At 31.2% G+C, this 20,981-nt stretch overlaps 1 protein-coding gene and 1 long non-coding RNA gene across 2 annotated transcripts in view; both read left to right on the top strand.

The window, feature by feature from the left end:
* LOC143043677 (uncharacterized) overlaps positions 1–8,110 on the top strand; it is a 37,358-nt gene extending 29,248 nt beyond the window's left edge. The window contains exons 21-28 of the mRNA XM_076215872.1: positions 436–505; positions 1,583–1,649; positions 2,637–2,722; positions 3,970–4,096; positions 4,622–4,663; positions 5,871–5,972; positions 6,859–6,907; positions 7,912–8,110. Coding sequence (XP_076071987.1) covers positions 436–505; positions 1,583–1,649; positions 2,637–2,722; positions 3,970–4,096; positions 4,622–4,663; positions 5,871–5,972; positions 6,859–6,907; positions 7,912–7,916 — 548 coding nt within the window. The 3' untranslated portion in view covers positions 7,917–8,110. The remainder of the gene's footprint in view (positions 1–435; positions 506–1,582; positions 1,650–2,636; positions 2,723–3,969; positions 4,097–4,621; positions 4,664–5,870; positions 5,973–6,858; positions 6,908–7,911) is intronic.
* A 5,941-nt stretch (positions 8,111–14,051) lies between these two features.
* On the top strand, positions 14,052–16,107 carry LOC143048666 (uncharacterized). The gene is made up of 3 exons (XR_012969919.1): positions 14,052–14,137; positions 14,717–14,747; positions 15,954–16,107. It is a non-coding gene; the product is annotated as an uncharacterized LOC143048666 (long non-coding RNA).
* The last annotated feature ends 4,874 nt before the right edge of the window (positions 16,108–20,981 follow it).

Genomic DNA, 20,981 nt, shown 5'->3' with positions numbered 1-20,981 from the left:
AAATGAAAGGAAACGTGACATATATATATATAATATTTTAAGATCCTTTTAAATGTGAAGGTACTACATTTACCAAAGGTCGACACTTTCGTCCACAATTTGTTTCCAAGGTGACAAAAATAATGTGGCCAAAGCTGTTACTGTGGTTTTATTTTAATACTCTTTTCAGCTATAACAGAATAGTTTTACAACGCGGGTGATTCGGGCTTATTTCAACCTATATTTTTATAATTCTTGTTATTTGAAGACTTTTTTTTGTCTATATAATCATTACATATCTGGTGATTGTTTTTAAACATATTTTACCTACACAACTTCATATTGTCCTCTTCTTTAAAAAAATATTTTTTTAATTGGAAATATTTTGTGTAGTGTTTTATTGTAATACAATCTTTAGATATAAATACACCTTACAATATTTTGATCTTCTTTTAGTGTTTCCTTTTGTCATTGTCGTGATCTCGATGGCAGCAACCCAGTTTAAAGGATATGGGACCGAACAGTAGTAAGTAAAAATGCATGATAACACCACAACACACTGTTTGGTTTAAATATATTTGAAACAAAATGATGAAAACTGACATAATTTTTAATTATCGGATATTCTCAAAGAGCAAACGATAAATGTAACTATAGGTGATCCGTTATCACTTTTTGGTTCATCTAGAACCAAGGAACTGATTAGAAGCAGCACGTATGATTAGATAAATTTTGAAAAGTTTAAAAATCAGTTTAATCGATATTTTTTGGAGTATCTATCCATTCCATTCGGATTTATAAATTATGTAAATCGACATTGCAAGCGAGCTCGTGTTATTTGTGGCGTAAACTCACAACACCAATGTCTTATTTTAGTTAAAACACAAGGACCGAAATATTATTTCTAACGGCCCTTGTTAAATCAACACAGAAATCAACAATTTAACCTTTTATAACTACATTTTTGGGTCCAAATTATGATAAAAATTGTTTCTGAAGTATCACGTTTTACACAAAGTATGATTTGATTGAATTAAGAAGTATTGTCCCTTGTAATGCAAACGTATCGAAAACTATCCGTGTTGGTGCTCTCGTATTGTCGTTTTCCTGGAAGCTCGATGAAATTTAAGTCAAAGGTTAACATTTGCAAAATATCAGTTGAGTAACAGACACCTGAGTGGACTTACATACTAGTAAAGTACGTATATCCCTGTAAAATATTAGAATTAGGAAATTAACAGTATTAGACATCTCAGACCAAATTTAACCCGATGTAAATGAACATTATTTCAAATGTTAACAGCAACATATCGGACGAATTTGAAAAGCAGAGACGATTAAATAATGGAAAGGTTGTAATACCGTTTGAAATGCAAAATTAATAAAATTTAAAATCCAAAGTGTATACCTTTTACATTCTTTTTTTCCAGCACATGATTTTGAAATAAATTATTACATGGCACATTTACATATAATAATTTACATACATTTACGTTCAAAGGATCTGCTACAAAGAAACTGAGAACAGTGCTTCATATAATCTCATTTAATTCTTTTTTGTTTCATTTTATGTTTAATATAATTCCTACGTTAATCATTGTAGTTGTTGGTTATCAGTCTCAAATGGATTGATCTACGCCTTTCTAGTACCTTGCATACTTGCAGTCTTGGTATGTATTTTTTACGCATTCATGGCTGTTTTTACCTATCACAAAATTCATTTGGCTAAACACAGTCTAAATTTTATTGTATTTCCTCGGTGATCCGGTGATATTGTTCATAAATAAAGGCTGATACATTAATGTCATGTTGTTAAACATAGAAATTAAGTATTTTTATAAGAAATTAGTTTTTTAAAGAAGGTCTTATAACAAACTTCAACCTCATGATGGGGTTTAGACAAACAGAACTTACCCATATGAATTAAAATAAAACTCTAGAATATTATATTGAACAGTAGATATATATTTCAAAGATGCTGATAACCAAAATGAAGTTGGTACTATCACTCTCCACTTCATAAATGTTGCTCTTTCGCTGAATAATTCAAAGTTTGGTGACTTTATTTAATCCATATATCCCAAAATACTTGACATAAAGGATAGCACCGATGGATTGGAGTTTGCGCCATATTTTGACAAACCGGTAACAATTGGCAATTAGTGTTGTTTGAGAACCCAATTTTTACGACAAAAGAGATGATTTCAACTCTTACCGTCTTGAGGTTAGTGCGGTCGTCTTTGGCTTTAGTTACAAAAAATTGATTTTCATGAAAAAGGGTTATTATGCTTACTATACAGGTATCACAACAAAGGTACGAGTGGTAAAGTTTAAGAAATGTTTATTGACCCCATCTTGAGTTAGTTGAACGTCATAAGAATGTAAATTTCTTTATTTATTGCTACTGTTGTCCATTCGTTGCTTTTCTGTTTGGCCGATGTGTTGATTTATTTTTACATTAATTTCTATGATCACTTTAGTATTTTCTTTTATTGTTAAACTGGTGGATTTTTAGTTTTGTTCATGTCTTTTTTTACATGTGAGAAGGAGAATAAATCTGATTCCAGGAATGATTGACTATAAAAAATCTTTAAAGCTGTTATTAACTTATTTTCGATAAATTATTATTATAATCAGATATTACTTTTGATATTTAGACGAATATTATAATAAGTATATTAGTACTAAGAAAGATGTTCTCAACGAAAGCAATGACGAATAAAGAAACTAAAGAAAAAGTCAGGTAATACTATGTTGTAATATAATAAAAACAAAATGTCAGGTATGTTATTCTTAAAACCAAATTTCCTTTTTAGTCTTCTTATTTGCACAATCTGATTTTGTTATTGCTCCTCCTCCTTTTTGAAATTATGTCGTCAAATGAATCTATAAACGGGTTTGATAAATGTGATTTAATTACAAAAATGTATATTTTTTTTTATCGAAACCGTACATTTCCTTGAAGGAAATCTATCCATACAAATTATATTACTTAACAAAATTATCTCAGTGCATTCCAGTTAAGTTATATTCCATATGAATATATGTGAAATGTTAAATATAAAGCAGCTATGGACATGATTTTACATTCTGAACATAATGTAAAAAATAATAACATGTATATTTTTAATCCATTTATAATCTCATCAGAGATTATGAAATGATGTAGGATACGTTTAACTTGGATCAAAGTTATTCAGTTTTAGGTACGGTTCAACGTGGACAATCGGCATGATTCAAATGACATTTCTTTACATGTTAAAAGTATAGCCAGATTTAAATGAAATGCTTCAGTATGATATACATTGACAGCTTCGTTAGTAGAGCAGTCTTATTGTGTGAAACATGAGCTCCTGGTATAGAGAGCAGTGATGTTCATAGTGAAAACTGTTTACACGTGTTCTTGCACAAAAAGCTGTATCGCTAGTCTCGTGGTAACGTGGTCACTTTGGTTTATAAGGTCGTGGATTAAATCATCGGTCGAGTCAAACTAGAGACCTGAAATTTTTTTTTATTCCTTCTCCGCTAAGCATGCGGCATTTAGAAATAAGAAAGACTGTTCTGTCCGGAGTCAGAATAATATGTACGGGTCACATGTCTTCCTGTTAATTGATACCTTGATACTAGCGCGTAATAAATCCAACTGATTGTGATGATTGGGTGAAAACAGTCATTCACCACAAAAAAAAAACATCCATAGCCAAAAATTGTCAAGTATGAAATAGTTTAGTTTAAATCATGGAGAAACTTGAAATATACTATGTTCGGAATGTTGCAAACTGAAATAATTGGACTTCTCGGGTTTTCACAACAAACAATTCCAACAGAACGGGAATTGCATGTTTATGGTTGATCGACTATACAATGTACAAACAAATGAAAAAATTATCCCTGAAATTTAAACAAATTTCTTTCTTTAGGGAAGACTTTTAATAATAGTAGCAAACTTGCAAAATGTCAATCTAATTAATGAAATACTTATAATTTCAGAGCCGGTGTTCGTAGCATAGCTGTTCTAGCTCCAATACTTGGACTAACGTGGCTTTTTGGCATATTAGCTTCTCATAAAGACCTAATTGTTTTTGCTTATTTATTCACAATTTTTAACTCGTTTCAGGTATGAACTACAATTTTACAAGAATAAGTAATAAAAAAACAGACATCCAACATTAAACAAAACACAGGTTGATATAAGTTTTTCATATAATTCACATGTGCCATGTTCGTTGTGAAACTGTTGCAACGGATAGTGTAAATTTCTTCAAGAAGGTAATTAGGTGAAAGCTTCTTCAATGGATACTGTAAAAGAGGGACATCCATACTTATAGATAAAAAAAACCAATCGACATCGACATGACTAAAAAGAAAAAGGTTAACAGAAAAAACAGAAAAACAGAAAAACAATAGAACACAAGACACAACATGGAAACTAAAGAGGAAGAAACACGAACCCCACTTTTTTACTTCATTAAGTGATTGTTTTATCAAAGATTGACGAAAATAAATAAAACAAATTCTCGTACTACAATTTTCGATTAATTTTACTTATCGGTCTGCTGTAGTTGTTTTACACTCATATAACTTTGCTATATGAATTTATTCTGAAAAGATAAGCAAGTACAATGTATATTGTATATTTCAGGGTCTATTAATCTTTATTTTTCACTGTCTAATGAATCCAAAAGTAAGTATTTTACACTTTTTTATAAGTAAATATTTATTATGTGCTTCACGTATGGGATTTTAATATCTGTAAGGATACAGATTTACTTTCGATTGTTTTTCCTTTAACAAGTTTAGATCGTGTCAAGGTGGTAATCATATAAACCCTCGACTATTCCCGTAAGAAAATGGGAGAAGAAAACAAGGAATTTAACAAATAGTTATCAAAAGTACCAGGACTATAATTTAGTACGCCAGACGCGCGTTTCGTCTACATCAGACTCATCAGTGACGCTCATATCAAAATATTTATAAAATCAAACAAGTACAAAATTGAAGAGCATTGAGGACCCAAAATACCAAAAAGTTGTGCCAAATACGGCTAAGGTAATCTATGCCTGGGATAAGAAATCCTTAGTTTTTCGAAAAATTCAAAGTTTTGTTAACAGGAAATTTATAAAAATGACCACATTATTGATATTCATGTCAACACCGAAGTGTTGACTACTGGGCTGGTGATACCCTCGGGGACAAAACGTCCACCAGCAGTGGCATCGACCCAGTGGTGTAAATAGTTATCAAAAGTACCAGGATTATAATTTAGTACGCCAGACGCGCGTTTCGTCTACATAAGACTCATCAGTGACGCTCATATCAAAATATTAATAAAATCAAACAAGTAAAAAGTTGAAGAGCATTGAGGACCCAAAATTCCAAAAAGTTGTGCCAAATACGGCTAAGGTAATCTATGCCTGGGATAAGAAATACTTAGTTTTTCGAAAAATTCAAAGTTTTGTTAACAGGAAATTTATAAAAATGACCACATTATTGATATTCATGTCAACACCGAAATGTTGACTACTGGGCTAGTGATACTCTCGGAAACGAAACGTCCACCAGCAGTGGCATCGACCCAGTGGTGTGAATAGTTATCAAAAGTACCAGGATTATAAAGCGACAACCAAACGAAAGAGCAGAAAACAGCCCAAGACCACCAATGGGTTTTCAACACAGCGAGAAAGTCTCAAACCCGGAGGTTGGCTTTATCTGACCCCTAAACAAAAATGTGAACTAGTTCAGTAAAAATGGACGTCACACTTAACTTCAAAACATATAGGATTAACATTTCAACATTTACAATGATCTTGAACTTTATATAAAAAACATCACAGATGTTCTCTCTATTTGTTCGAATTTAAGACTTCATTTTTTGTGATATTGATTTGAAGATACAGCAAGCAGTAAAACGAAAATACAGCAGATTCGTTCTAGATCATCCCTGGGCTAAGATTAAAAGGAAAGAGAAGATGGACGTGTCAACCGTGGATACGGTTAGTTCATGTTATAGTATTACTTTATTTTATTTTGCTGCTAATGTTAAAGCATTCCTGAAGAGATTATTTTGCTGTAAGATTCAAGTTATTCGGAATATGTTGTATAGTTCATGCCAATATATGTTTCTGTATCTCAAAATGTTCTATTCGTATATCCAATGTGTAGCTATTGGACTGATTCTATATATTTTGTGCGTGTTATCTAAGTGCAACAGTAATAAAGATTTAACAAGGCTGCAAAAATATTTTAACCATTAATTTGCAATGAATTTTTTTATTTTATAAAACAATCACCAAAATTAGGAAACATTATTAGTGAAATTGTGGAGCTCCTTCTATGTTCAGGGTATTCTGAAATATCGAAGACCTCCTTAAATAAAGCAATTTTGACAATTTACTAGTGGATGTCTTGAAGTTTGTGGAGGTCCTGAATCGAGATCAGTCTTTGGTATACGTAATTGAATTGAAAACGATTCATGTTTGATGTCCAGTAGCCAATTTTTTCACATCAGGACGAAAATGCTACAGTGGAAAAATAATATTAACTTTTATAGATGGTTGCCGTTATATATGATTTTCGTAATCGTTTTGAATAAAGGAATGTATCTTCCACAGGATAAGGTTTTAATCACTCGCAAGTTTTTTTTCTTCTTTTTTATCAACTCCTCGTGGCCTGTATAAGTTTATAGATTTTCAAATATGTTGACATTGCTGAAGAGACACTTTTGCTTAGAGATCCACATTATTTAGAATATGTTAGATAGTTGTCACAGAAATACTGTTTCTCGACATGACCTATTCGTACTAAAAGTAAACACATACAGTTGATAAGTACTTTCTCTCTCAAATGTGGAAAATATACTTGTAACATGTCTCTGTTTAGGGTGTTTCCAAGACTACAAAACCTACAACAGGCACAGAGAGTACGGCAGGTTAGTGTGTAATCTTTGAAATGTTTACCCCATACTGAATTATCTTTTGATCATGATCAGTTTCTAAGTTAATTTAAAGTTTTAATTAAGACTAATGTTAAATGTCTAACATTAAATTGCATCTTTGCTTCTTTATTAATTTTTTTTTTTGGGGGGGGGGGGTGATGCTACACAATGATATTGCAAAACGCCGAATGGGCATCGATGCAGCGTACCGCCCTCTTTTCGTAGTTTAAATTGAACATTCACATGTCTTGACTGAGTACATCTTTTTTGTCTTTTCCATTCCTACTTTTTGAAACCAACATAACGTACCGGTATATTCAAATTATAAAAAAATCTCAAATGAACAATTTAAGATGCATTAACTCGATAATATTCATAGTAATTTGTGTGTATTTTAGTCTAGACTCCATTTAATAAGCCATCAAGGTAACCTTCAAAGACTGCCGACGGTCATTTGTAACAGGGTATAAACATAGATAAAGATAGATAGTGAAAACGTGCAATTGGATTTGTTTATATCTGTTTGAGTTCATATCATAGGTTAAATGAATATGTTTATCATCGTTTTACTTGTATAAATATGAGATTTGTGAATCGAATCAGTCAACCAGATGGTTTCACTATCAGCAAGGTTTCTTGTCTAATTTTGACAAAATTGATTGTACAATTATTTTAATTCAGCTATTTCATTTGTCTTTTTGACGGTTTGAGTTTTACTATAATTTAAAAAACTTGGAGTAAAAATAGAAGTGTGTATTATCTTTTTATCAATGAATAGTAATGTTGTTCGTTACAACTGAATGGATGTGCTGATTACCTACTATACAATATAGTTGCGTAATACATATTGTTGAAATCGAATGTGCAACTGTCAACACATAAAAATTATAACAAACATTTTTAATCATATAACAATAAGAGAGACAATGATAAGATTAGGGATAATTGTATAAAAAGAGGTAAGATCAATTTCGATATTCGACTTTTTCTTATTTCAGTTTGAACCTTAGAACACTGGAATTCGGAGAATATGCAACAGTTATGGGAGCACGCAGTCACATGGTGGACTCTTGTATTGTCAATTTGAAAGTCAAAGCAACAGTGCATAATCCCATTGCATAAGATGTTTTTATATAACTAAATTAAATCAAAACTTCATATAACTTTTATTTTGAAATATAGATATATTATGATCAATAGTTGTTCTATTGTCTCTCGGCAATCATCTGCATGAAGCGAATCAAATTCACAAAAGCTTATTTTTAAACAATAAAATCTGTGTTCTAGCCTTTTTACACTTTAGTGAAGGGTCAAAAGCTTGTGTTTTCTCGTGTAGCTTTTAGAAATACTTATTTCAACGAACACTTTCAGTTGAAACCGCAAAACCAATGTGAAATGTTATTGAATTTATAAACTGTTAGCTAGTAGAGATATGTGTGTATCATGTCATGGCGATGGTATTCTATTTCTATGTATTACAGTAACTGTGAAATAATTCTGCATGAGAAATGAAACCCCAAAAAAAGGAAAAGGGAACAGCAATATCGAAGTTTTATTTTGAAAATATATCATTTTTGTACATATCGTGTGAAAATAATGGAATATTTATAGTTTTCCTACCACTTAAGCTACAATGAGAAGCTACATGGAAAGACATATTTCTCTGAGAACAAGAAATATCAACAAAACTTCAAGTCTTTATTATAAAAAAATAAATAGTACAATGTAAATCTAAAAAAAGTATTCATATAACGGGAATTCAAGAATGCAGAAAGCTAACATATACCCCTTATTTATTGTAGGAAGATCAATAAAAAAATAAAAAGGATTTTTCTCACTCAATGACCTCTTTAAGTGGTCAAGCAGGTTCTCGTCGCTTCTTTTAACTATAATAAACAAATGTTTAGAAATTAAGAAATCCATTTTAAATCTTTTATAGTACAGAGTGTATGACTTTTTTATATGTTTTCTTTGAATTCTCTATTTTTTTCAAAAGTACACTAAAAAACGGTCTTACTCGGCAACTTCTCAGGTACAAACTCTAGAATAATCTCCCCAATAATAAGAACATATTCCAAACGAATTGGTTTTAATATTTCTTTAAACAAACTTTATACGCAAATTTATGTATGGGATTATATAATGTATAGAATATATATTTCATAGTGCAATTCATGGAGAACATGCGATGCTGCTCACGAATGTCGGTACAATATGCTTATATTACTGCTTGTTCGGTGAAATCCTCCTCATGTGTATTTTCAGCTTTTTAGTCAGATCTTCAGTACCATCCTGATGTTTTGGATTGGGTTGCAAATATTCTATTGTATCACTTATTAATATCTTATAATAAAGTTGTTACTCTTTTCATGCAATATAGTTCTTAGTTCTGTTTAGGCTCTTTTTATCTTTGATGCTCTGGAATTTTATATACATAATAGATATTAATTGCTAAACGTGCAAGATGAAGGTTAATCCCTACAAAAAAGGAAGTTGCTATCGAGAGTTTTCATTTCAATTTAAAAACTTAAAAAAAAAACACGTGTTTTATAAAACTAGGACCGAAAAAAAAAGACCAAAAATATACAAGAGCGATGATAAAAAAAGGAAAACCAATTTACGTTTGCAATTTCTTTCATCCGATTAGTCATCACAGTCCGGTTCACCTTCACACTTGTAATGGTTTGGATGACACACGTGTAGTCTATTAGAACTACACAATAATTCACCATGAAAAAAATCTTTCTCTGTAAAATAAACATATAATTGAACAATATAGCCGTCATGGAATTAAACAATTATCAACATTAAAAACCAAAACAGTCAAATTATCTAAAGTTTTAAAATGTTATTCTAACCAGTTACTTGTCGTATCATATTTTCAATGCTTACCCTTCTGGGGACCCTTTTATATTTCAACCGATTTATGGTAGGTGTCGTGTTGCGTCTTTAGTTTTCAATGTTGTGTTTTCTAGACTGTTGTTTCTAAAACAACGAATTGACGAAAGATGTAAACTAACGAATCAAAATTACTTAATAAATAAATAACTGGATTTTTTAAAACAGTATAAAGAGAACAACTATTACTGTTTTTATCTTACATACTTGAACAATTACTCTCATCTGATAAATCTCTACAATCGTCTATTTTAAGTAACAAAAGGACTGAACACGAGTGTACTTCTTCTATATGATTTTTTTTCGTTTTATATGCCTTAATTTTTATAAATCTAAATATGTTTTGTTTTATTTATTTGCAATTTGCAACGGAGAACACCAGGATTTAGAAAATGTACTATATATGATTTACCATAGAGACCGAATGTACTAGTTTTTAAATTATCCATTAGAAGTTTTGATTGAAAGCACATATTATAGTAATAAAAACAACATGGTTTTAAAATGAGGTAACGCAAATTATACAGTACTGTAATCAATTTATTTTAAGTCAAAAACTGGACATGAGTTTTCTTCTTCTAAATGATTTTTTTTTCGTTTATATGTACTATATTTTATAAATCTAAATATGTATCGGGTTGGTTTTTTTTCATTTACAGTTTGAAACGGAGAACACAGAATTAGGAAAATGTGCAACAAGTATAGAAACACATACACACATGCTTATTTTTTGTATTATAAATTGCAAATCTCTAAACTAATCAGAAAATGTTTATTTTGTTGAATAAAATACTTTATATATTTTTGTTTGATGTTTTAATATAAATATATATCATTAGGATCACAATAATACCACGTTATCCAATTCCTAAAAACTGAATGAAATAGAAGTAGAAACTTTCAGCGGCTTACCTGTCAATAAGAGACCTACAAAATAAAGGAAAGGTAAAAAAGAAACGACGAAAAACCTACAAACTACAAAAAAAAAATTACATTAGAAAATAGTAACTGAATAACATGAAATATAATAATACTTTCGCTTCGTTTTGTCATTTCTATTCTGCAAATCACACTTCAAAATCTTATTGTAGTTTTTCTAGCTTAATTTGGCTGTAAAAGCGTTAACTGAAGCAAACATTTATTTCTATGACAAATACTAACTTATGATATTTATATAGTACACATCGATATAGAAAACAACTTTAAAATAAAAGACATGTATGCAATAGTTATCAAAGGTACCAGGATTATAATTTAATACGCCAGACGCGCGTTTTATCTACATAAGACTCATCAATAACGTGCAGATCAAAATAGATAGAAAGACAAACAAGTACAAAGTTGAACAAAATCTACATCTCAAAACCAACGGTGATTACGTATATCATTCAAGGTTCATTTTTACCACGTGTTAGATTGTGGTTTGTCATTCCTTCGTGTGATATTTTAATTACCGAACGTGACTTATTCACGATTGTGGCTGTTTTGCTGAGTGTGAATTCGCATTGCTATAAGACGTGTCACGGTACTTTTCTATCTCAAATTCATGTATTTAGTTTTGATGTTATATTTGTTATTCTCAACGGATTTTGTCAAATGACTTAACGTTTGTAGTTGGAAATCTTATTTTTTTCTGTTGTATTCGTGTAATATGGTAAAGGTAACTAATCACCAAGTTCTTTTATTAGATTTTAATGTGGGTCAACGAAATTTATACGATATATTTGGTTTACAGTTTTATTCAGAAGAAACACCGACAGAGCTAGATAATACAATTAATTATCTAATTACTACCACAATTTGATATTAATTAGTATTGTAATTTCCATTGTTATTAATAAATCTTATATCAGTTTACAAATCTAATCTTGAATTCTATCCTAATTCTCTCTTATTTTTGGGGATTTTTTTTAGAAATTCAAATGTGACGTCACTTTCTTCGTTGGTGGCTTTGGCTATCTCGGCTGTGAATTTTTATGTGCTGGTTTGGGTTGTATAATGTAATGTATCCGTTTTTATTCTGTAGTTAGTCATCACTTCGGTTGAATCATGTATATCTATTATATAGTCATTTTATAAAAATTTACTGTTTACAAAATATGAATCATTCTAAATTATAAGGATGTTCTTATCCCAGGCTGAAAACCCTAGCCGTATTGGGCACAATTTTTGGAAATTTTGGTCCTCATTGTTCTACAACTTTGAACTTCTTTTGGCTTACGACCTTTTTTTTATCTGAGCGTCACTGGTTACTCTTGTGTAGACGAAACGCGTATTAAATTTTAAATCTGGTACCTTTTGTCATGTAATGTTGTCATTTTAATGTTATTTTTACCATTGCAAAAAAGCGGGAGGTTTGGCATGCCACAAGACCAGGTTCAACCTACCATTTTTGTCTTAAAATGTCCTGTACCAAGTCAGGAACATGGCCATTGTTATATTATAGATCGTTTCTGTGTGTTATATTTTAACGTGTGTTTCTGTTGTGTCGTAGATCTCCTCTTATACTTGATGCGTTTTCCTCAGTTTAAGTTTGTAACCCGGATTTATTTTTTTCTCAATGGATTTAAGAATTTCAAACAGCGGTATACTAGTACTACTGTTGCCTTTATTCATTATAGTATGCTCCTGTGTATTTCATATTTTGAAATATCTATAACGAAATAAAACTGAAATATATTGATTATTCATGATAAAGTCCACTTATTTTCTGAGTCATTTGAATAAGTAAACAGTAATTAACATGATTTATAGAAACTTTAAAAATAACGTTGATCATATTTGGTGTATAGATTGACTGTTATAGTTTTTCATGTGTGTCTGGCATGCATGGTTAATCTGCTCTCGACCTACGTTTATTTGTGCAATAGTCAATGTTACGATTGTGTGCTTACATTCGCTTCTTAGATCTAAGAAAACCTTAAGTGTAATATATGCACTTTATAACAAAAACTATCGACCCATAATTATTGTTAACTGGGTAGGTAAACTTTACAACTGTGTTAAGTAGTAAAGTGACATGGTTCTCCGATGACGTTTTACTACTCAATGTAAAAGAATGTTGGTTTCGAAATCGTTACTCAAGTAGTTAGTTTTGTATTATTTTAATTTTAGTTTCTTGTGTACAATTTGGAAATTAGTATGGCGTTCATTATCACTGGACTAGTATATATTTGTTTAGGGGGCCAGCTGAAGGACGCCTCCGGGTGTGGGAATTTCTCGCTACATTGAAGACCTGTTGGTGACCCTCTGCTGTTGTTATTTATTTGGTCGGGTTGTTGTCTCTTTGACACATTCCCCATTTCCATTCTCAATTTTACAATACACTATTTTTGTATTACCAACTTTTGACTCCGGAGTATATGATTTTTCGGCAAGTAACATATTCTACGTGAGATATTGTAGTACTCGGTCAAACAAGAGTCACTTTAAGATGTAAAACTAAACATACAATCGGTGCAATTATGGGAACAATTGAGTGTTTTCCGATGTTTTTCTGTCATGTAGAGAAAACGTAAAACAATATTTTCCCTCAAAATGAATTGATTGTAGGCTTTAATTTTCTTCTGTTGTTTGCTCCCAATTGACCGAGAACAAGAATGAACTATCAAAGAGTAGGTAACATGTCGAGAAATCATAAACACTGCGGGGTCAAAAGTCGGCAGTGTGATAATAGTAGTTTGACTACATCTTTACACTCCACATTTTGTTTTTGAAAGTAAAACTAAAAACAAGCTTCAGTGATTTGCTTGTATCAGGGAGGAGATATGTTTTACGGCATAAGATGCCAATATATAATATCAGTAATAGTTATATGTTTAAGATAATTCATTACATAAATGATGATACTATGATAAAATCATGCTTGTCATCAAATTGGGTGAAACCTGATTATTTTCTTTATAAGCATGTAGAATTTTCATAATATATTAAAATTGTCCTAACTTAACGGTAGTATGTAGTGATGAATATTTCATTATTGGTACTTGTCAAAATATAGCATGTAGACTATAAAACTTAAGATATGTTACGTTCAATCAACTTTCTGATTTTTGAACAATGAGTGAAATATTAGGGGTTGTAGTCATACCATTTATTATGATCATTTTTGTATGGGGGTGTATTTCTTCAATTTACACAGTAGGAGTATATTGTTCAAAATGTTTGTTACAGTAACTACAGTTTTCATTTCCGATTTCTGTTTATACAACAAATAATACCCCAAATTTCCGTCTTCCGCGTTACTTACATAGCAATTACTGTTGAACTGTTGTTTAATGAAGAAAGATGTTGTGCGTAAAATTGTTTGTCTATTGGATACTGTTGGTATGTACTATCACAATTCTGTCTTTTATTTATCACCTTTATGTCGCTTGGTTAGAGAGATTTTCTTTTTTAAGAAGAGATTTTTAAAACTTTGTCATGTGGTACAGTTCTAAATCAACATAACATAGAAATATTTAGATAAAAATTAGGAATCTCAATTCTAAGTTGATAGAGTCTATAGTGACTACAATAAGGAAAACATAATTCTGAAAGAGTTTTTCGTGATTGAAGGCCGTCTATAGTAGCCTGGAATTCCTTACATCCACTGTAATTGTACCTCGGTGGATAGTTGTCTCATTGACAATCATACAGCTCCTTGGGTTTATTTGTAAAGCTGGAAACAATATGCTTTTTATCTTCCAAAGAGTTGCAGTTTGATAGCATTCCTTTCTCTTTCACTTAAAAAAAAAGAATAAAATAAAAAATAACAATAGGGTAAATTCCTCATCCTTATATCACTATTTTGAATTAAGTTGAAAAAATATAGAATATAAAGAAACGCTTTTTCACTAATATTTTGGTTGATTATCTAGAGAGCTATCGATCTTTTGCGGTAAAATTTCTAATTTGCTTTGACAGGATTTGGTGAAGACTCAGACTGTCTTTCGAGGTAAGTTTTTGGGACCATTGGGACAAAAATGTATTCAGTTAAATAAATTATGAATGATCTTACCGTAACAGCAGTTGGTCAAGTGCCCATGATTTTAAACGACATGATGTAGATATGAATGAATGGGGTAATTTAGGTCAAGAGACTGGTATGTGAATAATGCAATAATTGTTATTGACAATGTCAATGGTTGTTCTGGTTGTTAACTATATTAAATCGATATAGGAAGATGTGGTGTGAGTGCCGATGATACAACTCTCCATCCAAATTACAATTTATAAAGGTAAAACGTTTTAAACTCTGCATAAGTTGGAAATCAACTGGTGATTGACGACCCAAGCTAGTCCTAAAAAAATCTATGATTGCTCAGACATCTGATGGTCTTTTTATAGACTTTTTTGCGATGAGAATGTGGTCTACGAGCAAACAATGACACTTAATGGGCAACTTTATTATTTTAAATTGACAAAAAATATGTCGGAAAATTGTCAGAAATCGTATGACAACAAGTAAAAGATGAAATACTAATTTACCTACATAATATTACATTTGAAATTATGATAATATATTTTGCATTTTGAAGATTTATAGAAGTCAAATGAACTTTATAAATCAAATCAATAGTAACTGAGTTAAAACCATCAACAACAATTGCTGATTGAAATCACCAGAAAGGTCGATGCATAACTACAGTCAAAGTTTTCTTCTATTTTATGCTACTACATGTAGAATGGTGACAATTCAGACATTATCAATTAGTTAAATATTTATACCTTTGTCGCAAGTTCATCAGCTTAATAAATGTCAGAAAGTACTTGAGATTTTGGCGACGTTTCAGAATAGAATAATAAAAATTTCGAGAGCAACATCATTTGCTTTAGTAAGGGGAACATTTAACTTTTCTGCTCAAAAACAGTATCTGTGACATAATTACGAAGATAAGTCAACTCGAATGAGACGGGTACATTGAACCAATGAACATATGATAAGATGAATCGTTACATGCACATATGCGTTTAACGTCAAATTATCACCTCATTTTAGCGAAAAGATTAACATAGTTCATATTTTCATCTTTACAATATAAAGTTGTAGAACAGAATATTTGCATACCAACAGTTTCGTTATTATTATAATTACTTCATATCAAATGATAGTTACTTTTTCACTATAATTGAACTAACCACATCTATATTGATTTTGTAGAAACTAAACCATGTGGTAAAAACATTACCAATGCTGGTGGTGAACTGGTCGTCCCTAATCAATCACCTTGTACGTGGCGGTTCATCAGACCTATTGGAGAGAAAATTTACATGAGTTTTACAAAAAATCAGTCCAATAATTTTGAAATTTCAGTAAGTAAACCATTTGTATTCATAATTCATATCGATAACAGCCCTAATTTTATGTTCGAAAAACAATAATTTTTCACTGAACTAATACGTATTTTTGATAAGGGTCCATTTGGAGCATGCCTCCGTGTGCGGGTTTTTCTCGCTGTGTTGAGGACCCATTAATGGCCTTGTGCGGTTTTCTGCAATTATGTCGGGTTGTTGTCTCTCTGACGTATTCCCCATGTCCTTTCTTTTTGTGTTAGATTATGTTGCATAAGTGTTTGTCTTGGTTGTAGGATACAATCGTCAAAATATTGAATGATATTATTATCCTTTTTTAAGTCACCTAGATACATATACAAACACACACTTGATTAGCTATTCTGTAATTTCAAATTCTGGTACATGTATATGTATTTATAATTTTTAATCGGAATGAATAATTTAAATTTTTAGTGTGTACTTGTTTAAATCGTATTGTTTATTTTTTACATTGGGTGTGAGTACTAGCCTTAAAAAACTATGTTTTTAAATTTCAAAATCTCAACATGTGATTTTAATTTTTTTTTAAACAAGTTTAAAGGTAACATAAATTTATAGGCTTGTTGGACTTCTCTATATCATTATTATTTATTTTTGAAAGATTTCTTCGCCAATGTTTTTCGGTATGTATTGACATTGGTCATGCACCTTTAGACACGATGCAACGTTGAAAAGAAAAAGTAAACAAACCGGTTAAGAATAAAGAAAAAGCTTAATATGAAAAAAATATTTGAATGTACCAAACAAAAGTTAAAATAATTAAACTGAAAAAACAAAATAGTGGCACACATGGAAAACATGATCTAAAACTTATCTAAATCCGGCTCTCTTCTAATTTGTTTTTCATGTGTTCCATCAAAACAGACTATTACAAAAATGTCGTTATCTCCTTCTAAATATAAAACATATTATTTTATATAGTTATTCCCAAGTATTCATTAACAACATGTTGCTATACCATCAATTAATATATTCATGACTGCATATTGACTGATTTAACATTTAACGGTTACCAATATTGCTAATAGGAGCTAACAACTCGGCTTTCCCTGTATACTGAGTGGCATTTCATGGATTTCATTCTTATTGAAAGAAAGTGAAATGATGTGTATTGGATGGTTTGCGTCAATTTATTGTCGTATATATATTCTTACATTGGTACCAATGGATCACATTTCAAAATTCGAAAATTTTTCTATCTCGATCGTATATATCCGCGGAGTAACAATATAAATAATATAAAAGTATGCTTCTCTACAGTAATGATAATCAAATCATGTTTCCAATTTGATCAACCCAGATCCCCTTTTAGCGCTTCCACTTTCCGGAACCACGTCATAAAGTTATATTACTTATTACAAAGTTTGATCTGTTACTTACTTTATCAATTAGTATAAATCTTTTATATTATAGTCATTGTTTGGGTTTTGGGTTACAATAATTCATATTTTGTTTTGTGAAGAATCACACTGAATCTACCAGAAAATATACTGAAGATGATATTATCAAAATGCTGGAATTTTTGATCGACAATATATTTGTTGAGTTTGGAGTATTCATATTTTAACAGACAGCCGGTATTTCAATGGGTACTAATTGTGCACCCCTACTGGCCGATTTGTTTTTGTACTCGTATGAAGCAGAATTCATTCAGAACCTTCTAAAAGAAAAAGCACCTTCCGAAATTCTTCAATTTTACTTTCCGATATATTGATGATGTTCTATTATTGAAAAACCCATATTTCAGCCAATACTTACATCTCATATATCCCAGTGATCTTGAAATTAAGGATACTACTGATAATAGAAGGACTGCTTTATACCTTGATCTTTTCCTCAATATTGACGCAGATTGACTTCACACGAAAATCTATGATAAATAGGACGATTTCAACTTCCCAATTATCAATTTCCCATTTTTCAGCAGTAACATACCCTCTGCCTCTTCGTATGATGTTTATATATCTCGATTGACACGTTATTATCGTGCTTGTTCACACTATACTGAATTCATATACAGGAGTGTGCTCCTTACGCAGAAGCTGCTCCAACAAAGTTACGAGGAGGACAGATTGAAATTGACACTCCGTAAATTTTAAGGACACCATCACGAATTGGTTGATCCATACGATGTGTCTTTGTCTAAACTAGCTAAGGACATTTTTACCACATGTTAGATTGTGGTTTGTCATTACGTCGTCTTACCTTTTAATTACCGAACGTGACTTATTCCCGATTGTGACTGTTTTGCTGAGTGTGAATTCGCATTGCTATTGTTACGGTACTTTTCTACCCCAAATTCATGTATTTAGTTTTGATGTTATATTTGTAATTCTCATCGGATGTTGTCAAATGTCTTGACGTCTTTTCTGTTAGATTCATGTGTTATGTAAAGAAAATTAATCACCGCCTTCATTAGGTCTTTCCACCTTTCCGTGGAAAGACCTATTGCTTTTGTTCTGATTATTATTATTATTATTATTTTTTTTTTTGCGCCTAAATTTTTTCTTGCGTATTAATGATGTTTCAAAAGATGTCGCTTAGATATTTGGAATATGATATCGTATAGTTTATACGCTTTAAAAATTTTCAATTGCGTAACAAATTACTTTACGTTGTAAGAGTTATCTCCCCAAACACAGTTTTTCTTGTGGCCACTACTTCTTAGCAACCGTAAAAGATTACGACAAATTTATTTTACCAAATTGCTCGTTACAGTCATCTTCAGGATTAGGCAATTCATTTGGACCGAAGCTTACAAGAGACTCCATATGAGAGTTATTTCCCCTTATGTAAATGATATAAGTATTATAAAATTGAGAATGGAAATGGGAAATGTGTCAAAGAGACAACAACCCGACCAAATAAAAAACAACAGCAGAAGGTCACCAACAGGTCTTCAATGTAGCGAGAAATTCCCGCACCCGGAGGCGTCCTTCAGCTGGCCCCTAAACAAATATATACTAGTCCAGTGATAATGAACGCCATACTAATTTCCAAATTGTACACAAGAAACTAAAATTAAAATAATACAAGACTAACAAAGGCCAGAGGCTCCTGACTTGGGACAGGCGCAAAAATGCGGCGGGGTTAAACATGTTTGTGAGATCTCAACCCTCCCCCTATACCTCTAACCAATGTAGAAAAGTAAACGCATAACAATACGCACATTAAAATTCAGTTCAAGAGAAGTCCGAGTCTGATGTCAGAAGATGTAACCAAAGAAAATTAAACAAAATGACAATAATACATAAATACAGACTACTAGCAGTTAACTGACATGCCAGCTCCAGACCTCAATTAAACTGACTGAAATTATGCATTACTAACTGGTAAACCATAAGTGATAGAGACCTAGGGTCTTCAGATTTGAGGTCCTTGGTCCAAAAAAATGAAAATGAGGTCAAGGTCAAAGGTCAAGGTCATGTTCTAAATTTGATTTTTGCCTATTTTCACTGATTTTCAAATACCGTATGACATATCGACAAATAATTTTTCATAAATTGTGGGTTGCGACATGTCCTTACTTGTATATTTTGGGTGAAAGGGTGGGCAGACAATAAATGGGAGTTTTTGCCCATTTTATATTTAGGTTTACCCGTAAAGTGATATTACTCTTTAACCAAACATATTAAAGACCTAGGGTCTTTTGATTTAATATCCTTGGTTTGTGACCTTGAAATTGAGGTCAAGGTCATAGGTTAATAGGACGTTTTAGATTTTGACCTTTGCTTTAAATTGATATTAATACATCATAAAGCCATAGGAACTAACATTTTAAACTGATTTTTCATATTTCAATATCAAAACAGATCTTTACTAGTGGAAAGACCTTTTTAATTTATATTTGATTTGGTTGAACGTAATTTGTACGTTGTGTTACGTTTCAGTTTGATTCAGAATAAAAATCGGACATAGCTATATAATATAGTTAATTGTCTAATTGCTTCCTCAGTTTGGTATTAATAAGTATCAGGGATCTCCATGGATGAAAATTGAACGATGGAGGAACTTACACATTACAAACCGTGTCTACGCTGTACAGTGTAGCGCGATCGAAAGTATTTTATCCCTCTATACAAGGAATGGTGAACATTCTAAATCATTGCTTATTTAAATAATATTTATTTGAATTTTCATTATAGAATTAGAAGTATCAATATTTTCATTTATTGCCGTTTTTAACCATTCAAATGCTAAGTCTTCATGGTCCCCCTTTAGTCGAGAATGACCAAAAGCTGTCATGAAGGTCCCCATGTAGATTTCTTGTATTTTTGGTAATTGTTATGGGGGTTAAAAATCAAATGATGTGGAGCTTATATTTTTCATGGACAGTTGTCAAATTGAGAACCCATTACCGGTATGGCTGATTTGCAGCAACAACAAAACGATTCGTACGGGTTATGTAAAAGGTTAAAGAGACTTGTAAAGCAAACATTGACAAATGAAAACGTTTTTAATGACTTTATCTGTCAAATTGATGCTGTGCAACATGCATCTTTCGAGTCTGAATAGAAACCGGAAACGCGGATGTATCAATTTGATTGTAATATACGAAATGAATTCGGAATTACGATACGATATTTCTTTACAGGAAATATTAAAGTTTTTACTTTTAAACTTTTAAAGTAATTCTAAATTATCGTTACAGCAGTATTCAAGTTATTTGCAATGAAATAATATTTACTGTTTTGCGTCTTATTTTGTACTTCTTAAAAAAGGGGGATGCTGATTGCGTAAGTCAAAATAAAGCACGTGTTCTACTTGTTAAACTGTTTTCTTTGTAACTAGATTATTAATTTTTTTATTTAATCTAAATTATCATAATCATTTGCTAAAACTTAGTTGATTAATT

Source organism: Mytilus galloprovincialis, chromosome 1 (genome assembly GCF_965363235.1).
Source record: "Mytilus galloprovincialis chromosome 1, xbMytGall1.hap1.1, whole genome shotgun sequence".
NCBI lineage: Eukaryota > Metazoa > Mollusca > Bivalvia > Mytilida > Mytilidae > Mytilus > Mytilus galloprovincialis.
The sequence above is the reverse complement of the archived record's forward strand: the minus strand, read 5'-3'. Positions and strand labels throughout refer to the sequence as shown.